We start from the raw sequence: 22,597 nt of genomic DNA on the forward strand, positions 1-22,597 counted from the left end.
AATTCCTGGAATTTGCAAAAGAAATTGGTGTGAAGTTAAATTAATTACAAATTTTCAAACATTTGTTGCTTAGACACAGCAATTTAATAATTTTATATTATATATCTATTCTTTTACTTCCAATGACACCAAACTGAAAAAAATTGATTCATAAATAAAAAAGTTATATTGTTTACAAACTTACAAGGCACTTCGTTTCTCAACGCCAGTTGGTAGAATGGGCCCACATTTCAAAATGGTCTCCTAATTACAATTTTGGTCAAAAATTCCAGAATAAATATTTTAACCCTAGCTCATTATGTACATTCTTACACCAAATTTTCAGAAAAATCTGTGACATAAGGGCAACGTCCACTGGGTGATTTTACGTGAAATTACTCTTGATCGTTTTAGTCATTAATTCTGAAATAGGAGAAATTGGAAGAATTCAGGCTGCCAACAGCTTTGTGTCTCTCCACTACCACTAATAACTATGACAATACCTATAGCAGTATAATATTCATTATACAGAATGTTCAGAAATTCTCATTACAAACTTCTAGGACCTGTAGAAGGGAATGAGTACACAATACAATATTTTAAATAGGAACCTCATATCCGGAAACGTCATCCAACGACGTACACAGCGTCGAACTCATATGCGCTGGCACCTGTAAATGTATGCGTATGCAGGGTGATTTCATGATGATGCTACAAACTTTCAAGGATTGTGAAGATGGATAAATTTATGAATGTGAGGTAAGGGTCCCTGGTTCAGAAATGAACAAGTCCAACATTACAAGTGAAAATCGTTCTGATACCTCGGACAGTGGAATACAGATTTCCATGCAATCACGAAAGCTACCCAACATATACTAAGAATTAGTTAGCTATTCGGCTTTCTAGAGACAATATGGTTAAGTCAGCTACATTCCTATCCTCCCAACAGACCTTACCATTCGGATAGCTCCTGCTGTTAACAGGAACCGTGAATCATTACCGCCAAGGGCACCGGCGCTGCAGGCCAAGCACCCCTTGACAGAATTATCGTAGGAAGTCGGTCACATATATATTTGATCGCTACACTTGCAGTTAAGTGTTATCATCGCAGTCTCAATTGAACGACATTCGACAACGACTGAAGTATCGGAAATACACCCTGCTGACGGCTGTGGCTCTGGAAATAGAAATACCGGTACCGTTCTTAAGGCTTCACATACTCCTCCCTTTGCTATCACACTACTCCACGTCTAATCCATACCTTCCTTACGACTGGACATAGTCATTTCCTTTGCACATGTGTGAACATAAACACATACTTTATAAGCCTGATGCTCAAGGCGATCCTTCCACTCACCCCCTACTACTAAGTATACTACTTCGTCAATAATCAATTGCTGGTGATACAGAATAATATTGACCTAAAATCAACTATGAGTGGACATGTCTCATAAATTTTTCTTGCGAGTGCTATCACTGTGTCTTATAAAGAGACGTGTAATCGTCTTACAAACCGCTATGTGTTAAAATAAAACGCAACCACACTACAGTCACAAGTGGTCTTGGTTCTACAGGTGCACACAAGTTGTTGTAGTTGTGGTCTTCAGTCCTGAGACTGGTTTGATGCAGCTCTCCATGCTACTCTATCCTGTGCAAGCTTCTTCATCTCCCAGTACCTACTGCAACCTACATCTTTCTGAATCTGTTTAGTGTATTCATCTCTTGGTCTCCCTCTACGATTTTTACCCTCCACGCTGCTCTCCAATACTAAATTGGTGATCCCTTGATGCGTCAGAATATGTCCCACCAAGTGATCCCTTCTCCCAGTCAAATTATGCCACAAATTTCTCTCCTCCCCAATTCAATACCTCCTCATTAGTTATGTGAACTACCCATCTAATCTTCAGCATTCTTCTGTAGCACCACATTTCGAAAGCTTCTATTCTCTTCTTGTCCAAACTATTTATCGTCCATGTTTCGCTTCCATACATGGCTACACTCCATACAAATACTTTCAGAAATGACTTCCTGACATTTAAATCTATACTCGATGTTAACAAATATCTCTTCTTCAGAAACGCTTTCCTTGCCATTGCCAGTCTACATTTTATATCCACTCTACTTCGACCATCATCAGTTATTTTGCTCCCCAAATAGCAAAACTCCTTTACTACTTTAAGTGTCTCACTTCCTAATCTAATTCCCTCAGCATCACCCGACTTAATGCGACTACATTCCATTATACTCGTTTTGCTTTTGTTGATGTTCATCTTATATCCACCTTTCAAGACACTGTCCATTCTGTTCAACTGCTATTCCAAGTCCTTTGCTGTCTCTGACAGAATTACGATGTCATCGGCGAACCTCAAAGTTTCTATTTCTTCTCCATGGACTTTAATACCTACTCCGAATTTTTCTTTTGTTTCTTTCACTCCTTGCTCAATATACAGATTGAATAACATCGGGGAGAGGCTACAACCCTGTCTCACTCCCTTCCCAACCACTGCTTCCCTTTCATGTCCCTCGACTCTTATAACTGCCATCTGGTTTCTGTACAAATTGTAAATAGCCTTACGCTCCCTGTATTTTAGCCCTGACACCTTCAGAAGTATCCATGTTAAAAACTATACCGGGAGCGTGGTATGAAATCGGTATTGACAACGCCCTCACGCCGCCGTCGCTAGGTATTTCTCCAGTATTTGTAACACATTCTGTCTCAATGCAATTTGAGAGGATCGGTGATATATCCACTGGGCTATAGCCAATGGGTGATTGAGAAGAACTGCAAACAGTAGATGGTGTGATGATTGAGGTCATAATAAACGTGCACTAGCTTTTCAGAACTCTAGTGCTACGCTAGCCACTAGAAATGCCATCTGGTATTTGGAATCAAGTCCCCTCATTCATGAACATACCTGTGTTGGATCCTATGGAGAAGTCTTTTAATGAGTAAAGCCACTAGTGAAACATATTTCTGGCACTCTCATATCTCGAAACGAGTCACCTTCCTTTCACCTATCTGCTACAGTAAAATTCCGGTCTCGTTTTAGGTAGCCCATATGCATCCTGCAACTTTCCCCTCAGACTCTGCGCTAACATATCTTCAGCTTTGCGAACGTGATCATTCCATGTAAGTCGGAACTGAGTAGGGGTCAGAGGAAACTATGAGTATATCCACCACCTCCGTCAACCCGTGTACAAACGGGCGAAGCTGAGTTACTGCGACAGAACTGTGTATTGACCATTTGTTGGAAATGAAGCCTGCTCCTGCAGCATGAGGTATTATAAAAGACACTACGGGAACTGGGGAGAAGACACGGATTATGCTTCTGCATTGTGGTAATTAAAATCATCCAGTGTGTGTGGCGTGTTATGATAGCTGGAATGACAAGATGATTTACACCATGTGACGCCTAGTTTTGTGTGAGAGGCAATGGATCAGAATGTGTTTGTCAGTTTAGAACCTGACACAGACCTCGAAGTCGTGGTGGAAAACAAAATGTATGGCAGTGTACAAAGTGTGTTACAGCAGAAAAAAAGAATGTTTCAAATAATGACACAGAGTCACAGGTAGTGTCTCTTGCGATTTACAGTATGGTCCATGGGATATGGTCATCCTCCTACAGTACAGATGATGAAACTTCAAACTAGTCTGTGCTGTAGATCAACATCTGTATATTTAATAGGATCGTCCCATGTGCTCGATACTGGCACACATGCGGTTTTTTGTTTTCTGTAAATAGGAGAAGAGAGATGTGGTAAAAATCTTATCGAGTTAGTGGATCTTTTATAGTTCACAATTTTTTTCTGGTGGATGGATTAGAATAACGATGATAGAATGTTAGGGTGATAGAGGTGAATGGGCTCTGAGGGATGTGGGTCTATAGTACCTGCTTGTAGTTTGGAGAAGTACCGCAATGCAGTAAAAAAATCCGCAACCTCCCCCCAGTTCCTGTATTGAATCCTCTAAATTGTTTAAATAATCAATATTCAACACATTGTCTAAATTGTTTAAACAATATTCCACACACTGCAACCAAATTCCCTCCAAATGTCTGATCAGCTGAGTCTTTTCCCCACGAATTTCTGGGAGGGAGAGTGGGAGAGGATGGAGTTTACTAGAGGGGGAGAGGTTAATTAATTGATCAATTTAATTAAGTAGTCAATCAAATTGATAAGAGTGAGAGGGGCTGTTCCAGTAACTCAGACATGAAAGCGTACTTGTAGCAGCGAGGGGAAGGGGGAGGGGGTGGGGCAACAATAGGTTAAGGACCTGTCAATCAAAGGAAAACAATAGGTTAAGTACCTGTCAGGCCAATAGGTTTGCCCCTGAGTGCACACCTGCCCCTGATGTAGGCAACCTACACTAACAAAATGGACTGATGCTCTCCTTTGCTCTCCTATCTCGCAAAATAATTTGTGATAGGAGTATAAAATGACTTGTTCCACATCTTCAACATTTATCATGTAAACGATCCATGGAACATGAAACTAACTAACTAACTTTATCTTCTGTAGGAGAGAGCTCCACTATCTGAGATTTCCAAACACAACTCATTATGGGACATCACTTGCACCAAATCCTCTCCTACCTCTGTGCTCCACAAAACTTCTCAAGCACACCTTGCAAGAATAGAGCTCCTGGAAGGAAAGATACTTTGCAGTGACCTGAAAATTTCTCATGTATTATGAGAGTGTGCAAGATCAGTACTGCCTTCCTATGTACTTGTGCAGCATGTGCTGTTTCTTAAGTGCATTCCTGATTCTATTAGTACACTACTGCAGACATTTGTCATCCTTAACTGTTTTACTTTGTATGTATTTTTAGATCCTATATTTGATCCTTTAATCAACTAGTGTTCCTAACTTTGTCTCCAAGCAATGTCTTATAGCTACTTTACTCAGTTTCCTGAACATAAAATTTTTCTTTTTTTACCTAGGTAATAGATGTAGCTACAACTGTATTTTGGTAACTGATCACAGGCTCTATTCGAACATCTCTAAACTGATAATGTTTCATATTTTCCCGTTATGGGTGGTTTCAAACGTTACACGCCAAATAGCTGTTTAGAGAGTATCACATCCGGTACTGCCTGGTTGACTTACAGCCACTACTGCAAATTAAATCAGTTCCTCACTCTGTCTTTTAGTCAGATCATCTTTTTGTGACTAGAGAATAGAATTGAAATGTTCATCCATGGGAAAGAATAACTGTCCTCTTTTTTACTTAACCGACTGTAGTTTCTCCAAAAATAGCACTCAGAAGGTTCTTATGATGTATTTCTCGCTTCAGATCAGGTCCCGATTTAAGATATATAAGACATATTTTAAGGCTGCAAATGGAAAACTTTTTAGGTGCCTTTTTTCCACAGAACTGATTTCAGTGCTATTGTTTTTTTTTCAGTATCCTGTTGCATGCTCCTAGTCTTGATCCAGGTGCCAAATCACGGAGGAAGTGTTTCAGACATCCGATAATGCAGGGCGCATGGTCTTTGTGCCAAGAAGTGCTTCCCTCCAAAGTTCCAAAATTTAAAATATATGAGAAATGATTTTTGTTGTCTACAGTACTACTAGTTAAGAACTTTCTGCTGTATTTCTGTACTTGTTTTATTATGAATAATACATGGTGCTTCAGCATCAAAGGTACTTGCAACAAAATCTTTCTTACTGGTGCTTAGACCAGTTGGTTTCCTGGTATGGTACTTAGAACATTCTTAATTAAGTATTTATTTTCTAATTTGTCTCATTACACAGGTCTGCGACTAAAATACTGCGTAGTATATTTTAACATTTTCTTGCAGATTTTGACCTCCCAAAAACAGGTAAAATATTCAAAAATTTCCATCACATAGGTTTTTATGTATATTGCAGTATTTATGTTTATTAGTAATAAACATAAGTGTTCTTTTTCATTTAATAATTATTAAAAATTATATCAATTATAAATGATAAAATAAACTTAAATTTAAAAAATTTACAGTGTTAAGTGTTCTTTGTTACCACATGCAGGTTTTACGATGAACTCCTGGGCGCCAGAAGCAAATACAAACAATGTTATTGTTCAGTTTTATCGTGTTGCGACAAGTCAAATGACGATTTGTATCTTGCATGAAATAAAGAGAAACTCTCAGTAGATATATTGGTATTCCAATGAACAGTGCTGTTGTTTCTGTCTTGTCATAGCTACAATAGGTTGCATTATTTCTCTAAACAGTTTTTGTTATATCTGTGGTGAATCACTATTAAAAGTCAACAGAGAAACATAAGTGATTCTGTCAAGAAAGTTTATTTTGCTTACTTTAAATTAAAACTTGGTGATCAAGATAAACCATGGGGCGTGCATAAGGTGTGTAGAAGATGTGAAGAAGATCTTCGTTCGTGGTTTAAGGATAAGAAAAATGCATTTCGGATAGGAATTCCTATGATATGGCGTGAGCAGAAAAACCCTACCACTGATTACAACTTCTGTTCAGTTGATGTAAAGGGATTCTATTAAAAAAAAACGAAGCATAAGTTATCCTAACCTTGACTCAGCTATAAGTCCAGTGCCACACATAGCTCTGAAATACCATACCACAGCCACCTTCCTGTTTGGATGAATACCCAAGTGAGTTGGAGGACAAAGTTACATTACCTCCTCAGGGTGAATCAAGCTCAGATCTTTCTTCAGACGAAGATGAAAGGCCTCAACTATTTTCTCAAAGTGAGTTCAATGATGTAGTAAGAGATTTTGGTCTTTCAAAAGATTCAGCCGAACTGTCAGGTTCCAGATTCAAAAATAAAAACCTTTTATCATCTGTCTCCTCATTTTCATGGTACAGACATGGAGAAAAAGAATTTACCAAGTTTTCTGAGCAAATTGCTCTGAGCACTATGGGACTTAACTTCTGAGGTCATCAGTTCCCAGTTTTTCTCAAAACAAGGAAATTTAGTTGTTTGTAATGATGTGGAAGGACTCATGCATTGCTTTGATATGCGATATGACACATATGAATGGCGACTATTCATTGATTCATCCAAAACTAGTCTTAAAGTAGTATTATTGCACAATGGAAATAAATTTGCATTGCTTTCGATGGGATATTCTGTGCACATGGACGAAAACTAACGATTTGGCCACTATCCTGGAAAAAATCAGATATCAGGACCATCAATGGATGGTTTGTGGGGACTTCAAAATACTCACGAAGCTTTTGGGTCAGCAGGCAGGCTATACTAAATACCCATACTTCTTATGCTTGTGGGATAGTAGAGCCAGAGAATAGCACTGGACTAAAAGTGATTGGCCACCCCGAGAAACTTTAAAACCTGAGAGAAAAATGTTATCAATACTACTTTGGTGCCACCAGAAAAGGTTTTGGTTTTGTTGCCCCCTCTCCATATCAAATTGGGGTTGATGAAACAGTTTGTAAAATCACTGCAAAAGGATGGGACTGTTTTAAATATCTATGTACAAATTTCTCGAAGCTGTCAGAAGCAAAATTGAAAGGTGGAGTTTTCACTGGCCCTGATGTAAGAAAACTTTCCCTCTTCGGGGAAAGTATGAATGAGAAAGAAAAAGAAGCTTGAGTATCGTTCAAGGATGTAGTGCGAAATTTTTTGGGAAATACTAAGGATCCAGACTACAAAACCATTGTTCAACGGATGCTAGCAGGATATGAAGCTAAAGGCTGCAAGATGAGCTTGTAGGTACATTTTTACACTCCCACATAAACAGTTTTCCTGAAAACATGGGAGCTTACAGTGAAGAATAGAAGGAGCGGTTTCACCAGGATGTCCGTGATATCGAGAGACGGTAGCAAGGAAAATGGATTGTCACTATGATTGCTGACTACTGTTTGATGCTTAAGCGGGAAACTAAAGATGGAAATTGGAAAAGGACTCGGTGAAGTATCAAGGAAAAGAAGAAAATGTTTCATAAATAGCATGAATAAGTATAATATTGTCACTGTATGTCTCAAAATAATGTTTCATGGGTTGAACAAAAACATTATGTTTGATAATTTTGATTAAACGAGTGCTTTTACCAATTTTTTGTGTTTGAATTTGCAAAAAAAAAAACCTTATGTGATAAAAAAAAATAGACTTCACTTATGGAATCAGCGCATTCTAAAACATATAATTCAATAAAAATATCTCATGCAGCTGACAAAAAAATTTTTGCAGACCTGTCTTATTTTTGCGGGGATGCGGCGAGTAGCTTAATATCTTCTCAGTTTTTTTGGTACAAATCAGTCATCTACAAACAGAGATATATTGTTTTTCATTCTCGTAATAAATCTGAGATTTGGCACTTGGAACGTTTCCTGTTTGTGCTCGTAACAGCTACACTGTATATCTGTATTGCAACATGCTGATACTTTCGTCAGTCTGTCGAAATATTTTTGCTCTCTTTTCTGCGATGAATTTTAATGTCTTTAAGGGAGTTTGTATGTGAATACGAGAATCGTATTTTAGGTGATCTCGCTAGTTCAAGCGTAGGGCATTTAAGTTGTAATCAATAAAGAAAAAAAAGGAGGAAAGTCCCTCTATTCCTGGGAGATAAGCGCGGGAATAGAAAAGTTGGAACGGAGCATAGAGCGTGCGCTAATTGTAGAACAAGAACTACTAGTCTGTGACCTGCCTCTGAGGAAGAAGTATTTGGAGTAACTTGCGAGGCAAAAGTGTTCAAGTGTGCCTCGGATGCGAATGACTTAAAATTGCAGAGCAGATGTATATGTAGAAGTAGATCTAAAAATAGGCACTTTTTGAGGTAGTCATTGCAGCATATGTGGAGACCAGTGTAGAATACGCAAACACATGCCGCAGAGGACGATCGTTTGGTTGCAAAGCAAAAATGTGTAACCGCTCTGGCAACATTTTATGGACAATTGATCTACTTCCTACAGTTTGCATGATGCACAATGGATTGACTTCTGGGAGCTGAGCTGAAACGCGGCTTTCACTCCGTCAACACCTGCTTGAGACACATCGGGATATCCACTTTGAGGAAGACTCTAACACTGCTTTTTGAATCACCTCATTACGTTTATTTTTGTCGGTGGGGGCCTCTCATGCTGGCGTCAATAATTTCGCAGTATCGTTGTCACAGATTTGGATTCTGCGTATCTGATGACAATTTGCGGGTTCTCCTCGTCTGTCACCATTTTGATGCATTCCAAGTCAAATTTGCAGCAAAGGACAAAGAAACAAACCTTGAGAGCTGCTAAACATTTTACAACAAACCACGATCTTCTGTCTCTAGTAGAGTCCGGCTTATGAGTTTTTGTAATGATAAAGGGACTTTATGGAGAGCGCTTCCCTAAACACCGATACAAGGCAGTATGGACAGGTTTACTGGTGAAGAGCAGAGCGGTGTCCACTTTGTGTACGGGATCAGCGAAGCAGCAGATCGACGCTGTATTGAGCTGTTCCAGATCAAACGGCAAGCATATCAGAGTGCCTTTGCTTCTGTCCGCAGGCGTCTACGAGAAACCAGGTCATTTCGTGTTATCGTGATTGCATATTATAGGCTTTTGCACTGTAGTACAAGTATCTTCAGAGAAAGGAAGGTAAATGGGAAAACACACTCAGGTGAAAAAGAGCCATGTGATACCTGCTAATGTCGTGCCGGACCTCCTGTTGTCCGGTATAGTGTAGCAGCTCAGCAAGTGATTTGAAGTACATTGCAGAAATACTGAGCATTGCTGCATCTGTAGCCGTCCATAATTGCGAAAGTGTTGCCGGTGCAGGATTTTGTGCACGAACTGACCTCTCGATTACGTCCCATAAATGTTCGATGGGATTCATTTCGGGGGATTTGGGTGGCCAAATTATTCACGCGAATTGTCCAGAACGTTTTTCAAACCAAACGCGAACAATTGTGGCCCAGTGACATGGTGCATTGTCATAGATAAAAATTCCAATGTTGTTTGGCTGCAGATGCTCTCCCAGTAGCCAAAGATAACCATTTCCAGTCAGTGATCAGTGCTGTTGGAGCAGAGAACCCATTCCATTCCATGTAAATATAGGTCACACTATTATGGAGCCACCACAAATTTGCAGTCTAGTTCCTGTGAGTTACTATGGGCAGATGTCGTTCTTGGCAACTGCAATAAAACAATGTTTGGATCCGGGAGTTGTTGACAACTTGGGTCCACTGTTATCAGTTTTATCGAACCCTGTTATCAGTTTTACTAAATGAAATCGTGACTGAGATGACGAGGCCACGGTTTTGCAGTCGTCTACGATACAAGCAATACGGTCACGAGTCTAGGAGAGGCGTTGCAGGCGATGTCGTGTTGTTAGTAAAGGAACTCGCGTAGCATTGATTTCTGTGGCTATTTCACGCAGTGTTGCCTACCTGTTAGCACTAACAACTCTACACAAGTGACCCTTACCTAGATCGTTACGTGAAGGCCGTCGGCCACTGTGTTGTCTGTGATGAGAGGTAATGCCTGAAATGTGGTATTCCCGGCACACTCTTGACTCTGTGGATCTCGGAATGGTTCAAATGGTTCAAATGGCTCTGAGCACTATGAGACTTAACATCTATGGTCATCAGTCCCATAGAACTTAGAACTACTTAAACCTAACTAACCTAAGGACATCACACAACACCCAGTCATCACGAGGCAGAGAAAAACCCTGACCCCATCGGGAATCGAACCCGGGAACCCGGGCGTGGGAAGCGAGAACGCTACCGCACGACCGCGAGCTGCGTACGATCTCGGAATATTGAATTTCCTAAGCATTTCAGAAATCGAGTATCCCGTCTGTCTAGCTCCAAGTACCAACCCGCTTTCAGAGTCTGTAAATTCCCATCAGTAATCAGCGGAGTGCAAATGATAGCTGCGCCAATGGACGGCCGTTTCATACCTTGTGTAAGCTATACTGCCGCCATCTGCGTACTTGCATATCGCTATGCAATGAATTCTGTCGCCTTAGTGTAAATCGAATAAATGACGCTCACATTATTATTGTGTGTTGAGTCATCAGAGGCCACGGGTTCCTTATACCAAATGTGTGAATTGCTAAGGGACCAAACTGCTAAGGTCATCGGTTCATAGTCTTACACAGTACTTAAACTAACTTACAAGAGGAGGCCACGACGTTTGGAACGCTGATTTACTTCAAACCTAGTACACTCGTAGTACTCCATGAGGACAACAAAATGTGTAAGCAGTAGAGCGTACTTCTCAAGCGTTATTGAGAAAATCGCAAGATAATTTCGGTCCTCAAATATATACCTGTGCGTGGCCATTTATCACTTTATACGTTTGGTCGAGTACTAGTCGTTAGTTATGAATATTATTATTATTATTAGTCGTAAAGCTCCCATGTGAAAGACGCTAAGTAAAGCTGGTTCACTTTCCGTTCTTCTTAGTCTTCTGGTTCTTTTTATTTGCCCACCAGTTTTTCATTGTTTGCGAAAATTTAGTTCTTCTTTCTTCGCTCCATTTTGTTCCGGTTCTCGGTGCTTTTGTCTCTGGTTTAACCTCCCACTTTTCAACTTTTATTCTAAAATTGTTCCTTGCAGCTATTTCTTCTTTAGTAATTTTTGCTAATTCCAAATCTTTTTTAACTTTTTGGATCCATTCTCCTCCATTAACAAGAGAATCTACGTATTTTACAATTCTTTTTGTTAATCTGTGTTCAGGAAGTCTCATTATGTGGCCATAGAATTTAAGGCGTCTTTTTCTCATGTCTATCTCTATGTTAGAATATTCTTCAATTTTTGATGTTTTCTGTAATCTATATCCATTCTCGGTCCATCTTGGACCCAAAATTTTTCTAATTATTTTTCTTTCTTCTTTCTTTAGATTTTCTAGATCAGTTTTCCTGTTTAGTGCCAAGGTTTCGCTGGCATATAACATTGATGATTTAATGACTGTATTGTAATGCATAATTTTTTCATTTAAAGATAAACATTTTTTATTATAGAGGTTTTGCACTAATCCTAAACCTTTACGAGCTTTTTGTATTCTTTCTTGTTGTGCAAATTTTTCCGAGATAATTACTCCAAGATATTTGAAGTATGGTACTCTGTTGATTTCTACGTATTTTGTTTGTAATTTGGAAATTTCTAAATTTGTTGTTGTAAACACTGTCTTTTCAAATGGTATCTGTAGGCCGACTTTTTCTGCACATTCTTTTAGAATTTCTACATGTTTTATAGCCATCTCACTAGAATCTGCCATTATTGCGAGATTGAGAGATGAATATTATATTATTTGTGATACTAAAAATTTGTAGACTGCCAAATAACATTTTAAATTTAATAAAAGTTCCTCCGATTACACGAATTTTTCCATTATGTCAGTTGCAATATAAATAGTACAGGAAATGACTGTGTTAAAAATAAAACGAACGGGACTCGATCCAGCGATTACGGGGCTTCAACGCTACCCACTTTTTTTAAAAAAAGAAAAAAAACTCTCGTATTGTTTGTCTTCGTTCTTTGTATCTGCTTGGGGCGGACGTCGCAAGACAGCCATTTTAGTTCGTCGTTGATCCATTAACTCAGTGTTTTCATTACAGAGGGCAGCCAATCCTCTGACCGAACACGCTGAGTTACGGTGCCGGCATCCGCTCGGCTGCCGCCGCTTTCTGGTAAAAACGGCCACGCACAGGTATATATTTGAGGACCGAAATTATCTTGTGGTTTTCTCAATAACGCTTGAGAAGTACGCGCTACTGCTTACACATTTTGCTGCCATAATGGAGTACTACGAGTGTACGAGGTTTGAAGTAAATCGGTGTTCCAAACGTCGTGGCCTCCCCTTGTTAGACTAACTTACGCTAAAGCCTTCGGCACACGGACCGTGCTGTCGAACGTTAACGTTGAGCGTGCCGAGTTCAACGGGCGGCTGAACGCTCAGGAACGATGCGACTCGTGCATACGGTACGTGGGCCCCCAACGTGGTATACGCGATCACAGCGCACTCCTGCGGCAGTTGAGGGGTGTTTCTAGTTCGTAAATCACACTGTTTACTCAACGGGCGCGCGTAAATTTCCCACGTTAGGTCTTTTAAAACGCACATTTCCTCTATCGTCCACGAAAAGGAAAGTACCATGTCCAATCAGTAAGCACACAGGCTTATAAAAGTTCCATCACAAACAGTACATTACAAATTTGGAATACTTCTCAGCATAAGATAAACATTATTTCATCATTCCCACATTTTAGTAAAACCCAAGGTCAGTCTTACTTGATCAGTGTTCCTACCCAGTAGCAGAATCTTTGCAGCATGTGAATGACGAAGCGTAAAAGAAAAAGGAGCAAAATATCTTTATACAAGTAGCGCAAGCTGTCCTGTAGATTAAGCCAATCGAACAAAGTTACCCGTCAAAAAAAGGTGAACTTATATTTACATAACATCAAATATCATAGTATATACTTACATTAAACTAATAATAAAGTATCTGAACCTAAGAAAAAATTATACTTGTTGCTGAAAACCTTAATCGTAAATATGTTACTAATTGAAATTTAATTGTAACAAGTTGTACCAAGAACAATGCGTTTTGGGTGGGTCTTCTGTGTGTCGCTGTCTTCAAATAGTTTAATCTCATAATACACAAGTTACAATAATTTTTTGGCTTCGAATATCATGTTTCTCATTATTTTATTCGATCGAATCAGACAACTAACAACGGGCTTTCCAGTGATTCTCAGTTTTCTGGTGCTTAGAAACGGCGTATATACATATAGGCTTGAAATGAATGCCAATATGGCGCCTCACAGCTCTGTAATGAAGGGAAATGGCGTTCGTGTGACGTAGGAGCCGTTGTGGCATCTCATTGGTCAACGCTCAGATGCACGCTCAGAAAATCTGACATACCAGATGTTGCTCTGCACGTTCGGAAAGACTACCGAACGTGCTATTCCACGCCGTGACGTCATAAACTCGGCACTCTGAACGCTCAACGTTCGGATGCACGGTCCGTGTGCCGACTGCTTAAGGGCCACACAACACCCATGTCCGAGGGAGGACTCGAACCTCCGACGGGGGCTTCTTATACCAAAGTACTTAGAAAATATCTCTGAACAACCCCCCGCCTGTTGCCGAGCCTCTATCGCTGTATCCCTCCCACTCTCCACCTCCACACCCTCCATCTCCTTCATCAGGGCAATTTCCAGCGCCTCCCCCTCCCGGATGACGAACTTCGCCGTGACATATACCCTTCCTTCCAACTGTAACCTCGCCTTGTCCCCACCCTCCCCAGGGCCCCCTTTTTCCTCTCCCCTCCTTCTCCCATAATGGATTTCCCCCCCCCCCCCCCCCCCCCCGAGACCCTGCACCCAACACTTGCCTCTTTCCTTCCAACATCCCTGTCTACCTGGCCCTCTTCAGCGCGCCCCCCGCCCATCTCCACCCTCTCTTCCCCTCCATCCCTCCCTCCCTTCTCCCGATCTCCCTCATCTTCTTGCACGTGGCAGATCCTCCATTTTGATCATCGTCAGTGCGCCACGTCAGTGTTGTGTTTAGTGCTGTTTCTCCTGTGTGTCAAGAGGTTTGATTTTAATTGTGTGCTGCCTTGAGGTTCACTGGCAGTGTTTGTTATGTGCTACACCATCTGTCGTTACTTTTATGGTCCGGTCGTACTGTGCCTTGTGTTCTTTTAATTGTCCCAGTGTGTGGTTTTTTGTGTGCACTACTTTTTTGCTGTTTTTATCCCCATTTTACAGTCGCCTTTTTTTCTATTGCCTTCCACGATGTTCCCCCTTTTTTATATCTATGTTCACCACGTTTTCTCCTTTGTATATTTTTAAATGTCTTCTATTGTTTGTTCTATGTCTCTCGGTTGAAGAGCAGCGCATCTGGCGCTACCAGCCCGCCCCGATGGGGAATTGAAATACAATAAGGGAAAATGGAATCCCTGAACACCCTTCAAAATGTTGTCAGAGTTCGGGTTAACTGTATATAACGACCAGACTGCTACGAACAAATAGTGCGTGTTTTCACCTGTCTACGAGGGCCACAAACTGGCGCCGCCGTCGAAGTGGAGGGCTGTGGCGTCGACATGCAGATCCGTCGGGGAGGCCTGAGGCCGGACCTGATCTGAGGCGCCCTCAGGCCGGACGCCCGCGGGGTGGCGGAGGGCGAGGGCGCGCAGGGCGCGCACGGCGGCGCAGAGGCGCGGGCCGAGCCGTACGTCTGCGGCGGGCGCAAACCGGTAGCGCGGGGCTGCGCGCCGGGGCACGAGGTCGGCGCGCGCACCGGCACCGGCAGCCGGCCCGCGCTGCGCGTCGGCATCGGAAGCTGAGAGCGGCCAGCCATCTTGCGGGCGTAGCATCGTCTGCCGCCGAGCCCGACACACAGCCTTAGTTTTGTAAACTTTTTCAGCGTATACTTTACACTCCCGCTCGTAATAATAAAAGCACAAACAGTTCGTGTACAGGTTTTTACGAGGGCACTTTGAAAAGTAAAGATACAGTGGCTCGCGGTCCTTAAATAGAACATCTAGATGTAAAATTTCAGTTACATCTTATTAACTGCATTATTTGTTATTTTTCGACATAATCACCCCCATTATCCAAACATTTGTTAAGTCGGTGCACAAGCTTCTGTATTCCACAGTCATAGAAGGTTGCCGCCTGTTATCGGAACCACATTTCGACTTCATCTTTAACCTCTTCATATATATATATATATATATATATATATATATATATATATAGAGAGAGAGAGAGAGAGAGAGAGAGAGAGAGAGAGAGAGAGAGAGAGAGAGAGACAGAGAGAGAGAGAGAGAGAGAGAGAGAGAGGGGGGGGGGGGGGGGGGGGGGGGAACATTCCACATGGGAAAAATATATGTAAAAATAAAGATGCTGTTACTTACCAAATGAAAGCTTTAGTATGTTGATAGGAGACAATAAAAAACACATAAATACACACACAAATTTCGAGCTTTCGAACCCCAAGGTTGCTTCATCAGGAAAGTGGGAAGGAGAGGGAGAGATGAAAGGATGTGTGTTTTAAGGGAGTGGGTAAGGAGTCATTCCAATCCCAGGAGTGGAAAGACTTACCTTACGGGGAAAAAAGGACAGGTATACACTCGCACATATACAGACACAGACAGACATCTGTAAATGCAAAGAGGTTGGGCAGAGATGTCATACGAGGCGAAAGTACAGAGGCAAAGATGTTGTTGATTGACAGGTGAGGTACGACGGGCGGCAACTTGAAATTAGCGGAGGTCGAGGCCTGGCGGATAACGCAAAGAGAGGATATACTGAAGGGCAAGTTCCGATCTCCGGAGTTCTGATAGGTTGGTGTCAGTGGGAAGTATCCAGATTACCCGGGACAGGGTAACACTGTGGCAAGATGTGCTGGTCGTGCACCAAGGCATGTTTAGCCACAGGGTTATCCTCAGTACCAACAAAGACTGTCTGCCTCTGTCCGTTCATGCTAATGGACAGTTTGTTGCTGGTCATTCCCACATGGAACGCTTCACAGTGTAGGCACGTCAGTTGGTAAATCATGTGGTTGCTTTCACACATGGCTCTTCCTTTGATCGTGTACAACTTCCAGGTTGCAGGACTGGAGTAGGTGGTGGTGGGAGGGTGCATGGGAAAGCTCTTACACTGGGGTTGGTTACAAGGGTAGGAGCCAGAGGGTAGGGAAGGTGGTTAGGGGATTTCATAGGGATGAACCAAGAGGTTACGAAGGTTTGGTGGACGCCGGAAAGACACTCTTGGTGGAGTGGGGAGGATTTCATGAAGGATGGATCTCATTTCAGGGCAGGATTAAAGGAAGTCATATCCCTGCTGGAGAGCCACATTCAGAGTCTGATCCAGTCCTGGAAAGTATCCTGTCACAAGTGGGGCACTTTTGGGGTTTTTCTGTGGGAGGTTCTGGGTTTGAGGGGATGAGGAAGTGGCTCTGGTTATTTGCTTCTGTACCAGGTCCGGAGTGTAGTTGCGAGATGTGAAAGCTGTTTTCAGGTTGTTGGTGTAATGGTTCAGTGATTCAGCGCTGGAGCAGATTCGTTTGCCATGAAGACCTAAGCTGAAGGGAAGCAACCGTTTGATATGGAAAGGGTGGCAGCTGTCAAAATGGAGGTACTGTTGCTTGTTGGTGGATTTGATGTGGACAGATGTGTGAAGCTGGCCATTGGACGGATGGAGGTCAACGTCAAGGAAAGTGACATGGGATTTGGAGTAGGACCAGGTGAATCTGATGGAACCAAAGGAGTTGAGGTTGGTGAGGAAATTCTGGAGTTCTTTTACACTGTGAGTCCAGATCATGAAGATGTCATCAATAAATCTGTACCAAACTTTGGGTTGGCAGGCTTGGGTAACCAAGAAGGCTTCCTCTAAGCGACCCATTAATAGGCTGGGGTATGAGGGGGCCATCCTGGTACCCATGGCTGTTCCATTCAATTGTTGATATGTCTGGCCTTCAAAAGTGAAGAAGTTGTGGGTTACGATGAAGCTGGCTAAGGTAATGAGGAAAGAGGTTTTAGGTAGGGTACACGTGATCGGCATGAAAGAAAGTGCTCCATCGCAGTAAGGCCCTAAATGTGTGGGATATTTGAGCATAAGGAAGTGGCATCAATTGTTACAAGGATAGTTTCTGAGGGTTACAGATTGGGTAAGGATTCCAGGCATTTGAGAAATTGGTTGGTGTCCTTGATGAAGGATGGGAGACTGCATGTAATGGGTTGAAGGTGTTGATCTAGGTAGGCAGAGATGCGTTCTGTGGAGGCTTGGTAACCAGCTACAATGGGGCGGCCAGGATGATTGAGTTTGTGAATTTTAGGAAGTAGGTAGAAGGTAGGGGTGTGGGGTGTCGGTGGGGTCAGGAGGTTGATGGAGTCAGGTGAAAGGTTTTGTAGGGGGCCTAAGGTGCTGAGGATTCCTTGAAGCTCCGCCTGCACATCAGGAATGGGATTTCCTTGGCAGACTTTGTATGCAGTGTTGTCTGAAAGCTGACGAAGTCCCTCAGCCACATACTCTTGATGCTCAAGTACCATGGTCGTGGAACCCTTGTTAGCCAAAAGAATGATGATGGATTGGTCAGCCTTCAGATCATGGATAGCCACATGTGAAAGCACCCACGTGATTTACCAACTGACATGCCTACACTGTGAAGCGTTCTATGTGGGAATGGCCAGCAATAATCTGTCCATTCACATAAACAGACACAGGCAGACAGTGTTTATTTCTAATGAGGATCACCCTATGCTAAACATGACTTGGTGCACGGCCAGCACATCTTGGCACAGTGTTACACCGTCTGGGTTATCTGGATACTTCCCACTGACACCAGTCTATCAGAACTCCGGAGATGGGAACTTGCCCTTCAATATATTCTATCCTCCTGCTACCCACCAGGCCTCAACCTCCACTAATTTCAAGTTGCCACCCATTGTACCTCACCTGTCATTCAACAACATCTTTGCCTTTGTACATCCGCCTTGACTGACATCTCTGCCCAACCTCTTTGCATTTACAGATGTCTGCCTGTGTCTGTATATGTGCGAGTGTATACCTGTCCTTTTTTCCCCGTAAGGTAAGTCCTTCCATTCCTGAGATTGGAATGACTCCTTACCCTCTCTCTTAAAACAAACATCCTTTCGTCTTTCCCTCGCCTTCCCTCTTTCCTAATGAAACAACCTTGGATTGCGAAAGCTCGAAATTTGTGTGTGTGTTTGTGTGTTTTTTATTGTCTCCTATCAACATACCAACGTTTTCGTTTGGTAAGTTACAGCATTTTTATTTTTACACACTCACACACACACACACACACACACACACACACACACACACACACACACACACACACACACACACATATATATATATATATATATATATATATATATATATATATATATATATATATAATTTTTGTTTCTTACGTGTATTTCTTGTGCAGTTGACACGTTCCACATCATAATGGCTACTGTACCGTCTGATTAATCAATGTAACATGCAACCAACTAACTAAATAACCAGAAAAGTACCATGTATCCTTAAACTTGTTCTAGTGAATATAACCATGAATTTTATGTTTCAGAATATTCAACACAAGAAATTGACATTGAAATACTCCTGTAAATTCTTGGGCTGTCTTTCTGGATATACATAGATTCAACAGAGAAGTTAATAACAAGCATTTCTAAAGGTTTTCCGGACAACCTTAACAGTCGCTTTTGAAGTGAAGAAATGTTTGTGAGCTGTCACGTGAATAGAACTGTGTCAGTGGTTTTGTTTTTTTGAGAACAATTTTTCCAAAGAAGACTTTATGAATCAAAATTAGGCATAGACTAAACAGGGGTGTGTTTCCAAAAGATCTGACAAGTGTTCTACTTGATGCCAGAAATGGATCAGAAGTAACTGGTGCAGAGTAAGTTGTAAGTAGGCTGTTTAGGTTTTCTTATTGGTAACGCCGCTTAGCGCTCAGTATGAAAAATCACTGGCTGTGCTGTGCGCAGTCTGTGTTTAGTTTGCATTGTTGTCTGCCATTGTAGTGTTGAGCAGCGTCAGCTGGATGCTAACAGCGCATAGCGTTGCGCAGTTGGAGGTGAGCCGCCAGCAGTGGTGGACATGGGGAGAGAGATGGCGGAGTTTTGAAATTTGTAAGAATTGGTGTCATGAACTGCTATATATATTATGACTAGTGAGGTAAATACATTGTTTGTTCTCTATTAAAATCTTTCATTTGCTAACTATGCCTATCAGTAGTTAGTGCCTTCAGTAGTTTGAATCTTTTATTTAGCTGGCAGTAGTGGCAGTAGTGGCGCTAGCTGTATTGCAGTAGCTTGAGTAACGAAGATTTTTGTGAGGTAAGTGATTTGTGAAACGTATAGGTTAATGCTAGTCAGGGCCATTCTTTCGTAGGGATTTTTGGAAGTCAGATTGCGTTGCGCTAAAAATATTTTGTGTCAGTTTAAGCACATTCGTGTATAATTGTTCAAAGAGGACGTTTCACATAGAACAGTCGTGTAAAATTTTTCTAAGGGGATGTTTCATATGTCGACCCTTAGCCAAGGATACCTCACTGGAATCTTCTGATGTTTTCTTGTAGTTTGTGTAATTAATGTAGATTTTGTTTATTGCTAGCGCATAATTGTAGAGAGAATCTCCTTTGTAGTTGTAGTCTTTCATTGTTGTACAGTACAACAGTTGTAGCATGCATGTAGAGTTGCACCAAGTATTTTGCAGCTGCGCTTGCGATTAACTAGATATTATTTTCTATGTTAATGTATTCTCTTATTTTTGCTCTTCAAATTGTGCTTTTCTGTGTTATCGTCTGAAATATTGTGACAATAATGGCGTGTGAAAAACGTAATACTAGGTGAGAAATGACAGTGAAGACGAAAGCAATGTGTTAGCGCCACCATGTAATGAATTCACAAATGTTCAAAGTAGTAATTTGGTAATAGTGCATAGGGAAATAGAGCGGGCTGCAAATAATGGTGTAGGAAGTGAAACAGTTAGTGAACCGGGAAGCATTATCGATCGATTGGTCGGCAACAGCCGGCGTCAGGAATCCGAAATGACAGGACACAATCTTGCAAACACTGTACATTCAGGTTTTGCGTCCTCACCGTTTTCTCAAATAAGTCAAGACACATTTTCTGTTTTTCAAACTGCGAATATTTGCCGGTGCAAATGCATTGCCGAATAGGACTAAGGAACATGTTTCAGACACCAGTGCATTGTTATTACAATTAATGCAACAAATGGGACAAAAGCTTCAAAAGTTAGACACAATGGAACAAAATCTTCAAAAGTTAGACACAATAGAACAAAATCTTCAAAAGTTAGACACAACGCTTGAACAAAATCAGAAACAAATGGGACAGAATCTTCAAAAGTTAGACACAATGGAACATAATCTTCAAAAGTTAGACGCAATGGAACAAAATCAGAGACAAACACAGCAAAAGCTTCAAAAGTTAGACACCACACTTGAACAAACACGTGAAGATTTAACTAATGAGTTACATAACATCGAATCGAAATGTCAAAAAGTCTGTAATGACGTAAGAACACAAATTTGTGAGCATTTCCAACCTATTTTTTCGCGGCATGAAAATGCATTACAGAATCACGAAGCAGCCATAAAAGAACTGCAAACTATTGTTCATGAAAATCATGAGACCTTGCAAGCTAAAATTGACACAGTTGCATCTACCGATTCGGTTACGCAACTTGCAAAAACTCAAGCGAACTTAAAGGACACAGTAGATACTCTGAAAATTGGTTCAGAAAGACACACAAAGGAAATAATTTCACTGTCGGATAAAGTAGCCGAACTTTCATATCAGTTCACTAACTTATCTACGAAGGTAGATGATGATCTGAATGACACAAAACCTGTAGCCTTCACTGACACTGAAGAGTATGAACAAATTAGGAAATTCAAACAGAATCAAAATCAAATCAACACACAGTACACAAGAGAAATGCGGGAAGCACAAGATCAGTTGGCTCAAGTAATACAAGAATTACATATTTCAGAGGACACTCGCGCCCCAGTATGGGAAGAGGGACATAGCAAAACAGAACAACCACAAAATAATTACACAGGGGATTTCGGAAATCATGAAAGTAATTGGCAAGGTGCACCGAATTTTGAGATGGAACCGCCGATACGACGTAACAATGACCGATATGCTACCCGCCGACACGATGATTTTGACTATAAGCTGTTCATTACTGCACGTAAATTCAAAACATTTAAGAATTCTGGCAACGACATTCATCCACAAGCGTGGCTCCATCAATTCTCTCATTGTTTTCCTCCCAACTGGTCATTAGAACACAGATTAGAATTTATGTGTGGCTATTTAGAGAATGAACCAGCTGTAAGAATGCGATCAGTCATTCACGATTGCCACAGTGAAGGAGAATTTTACCACGCCTTCCTCTCATCATACTGGTCTCAAGCTACACAAGACAGAGTAAAACATAGCATCATGATGATGAAACACTTTGAACAATCTGAATTTTCAAGTCTTGTGAAATATTTTGAAGACATGTTACATAAGAATCAATATCTTTCAAACCCATACAGCCCCACAGAACTCATCCACATTTGCTTAATGAAATTGCCTGAACATTTACGACATATTATTTGGGCAGGACGTTGCAAAGACGGCATTGAAGCTTTTCAGGGACTGTTACAAGAATTGGAAATTGACACTGACAATCGCGGAATGCGAAAACAGGAGCACAACAATTACAGGTCACATCCGTCATAATTCCGCGATGACAGAAATAATAACTGAACACGACGAGGCTATTCTTACAACGTAAATCTTGACCAAAACAGACACCACCCGTATGACAACCGTCGGCATAGTAGTAAGACTTACAGAGAAAGATCGCATTTCTGAAGTAAGGAATATGACAGAGATAACCATAGAAACAGACAATACGGAAACCAATATAATTATTATCAAGGGAGACAGAATAACTTCAGATGCAACAGTTCGGCGCGCAGTTATGACTCAGGGAGAAGTTCTCCACCACGTGACCGACAAGAAATTAATTACAGAAATTACCGACATGACGACAGACGATAAAGTCGTAACGACAGACCTGAATTGCATTAGAACTGTCGGGATTCAAACAGGGCAGGCCCCTCTCGACAAGGTGAATTTGTAGAAGTTAGGTCTCCTA

General features: G+C 41.4%; 1 protein-coding gene across 2 annotated transcripts in view; it reads right to left on the bottom strand.

The window, feature by feature from the left end:
• LOC126335386 (MAP7 domain-containing protein 1-like) overlaps positions 1 to 22,597 on the bottom strand; it is a 136,673-nt gene that overhangs the window by 65,569 nt on the left and 48,507 nt on the right. For both annotated transcript variants that reach the window (XM_049998607.1, XM_049998608.1), the window contains exon 2: positions 14,928 to 15,261. In XM_049998607.1, the coding sequence (XP_049854564.1) occupies positions 14,928 to 15,242 (315 nt within the window). In that variant the 5' untranslated portion in view covers positions 15,243 to 15,261. The remainder of the gene's footprint in view (positions 1 to 14,927; positions 15,262 to 22,597) is intronic.

Source organism: Schistocerca gregaria, chromosome 2, assembly GCF_023897955.1.
Source record: "Schistocerca gregaria isolate iqSchGreg1 chromosome 2, iqSchGreg1.2, whole genome shotgun sequence".
Taxonomy (NCBI): domain Eukaryota; kingdom Metazoa; phylum Arthropoda; class Insecta; order Orthoptera; family Acrididae; genus Schistocerca; species Schistocerca gregaria.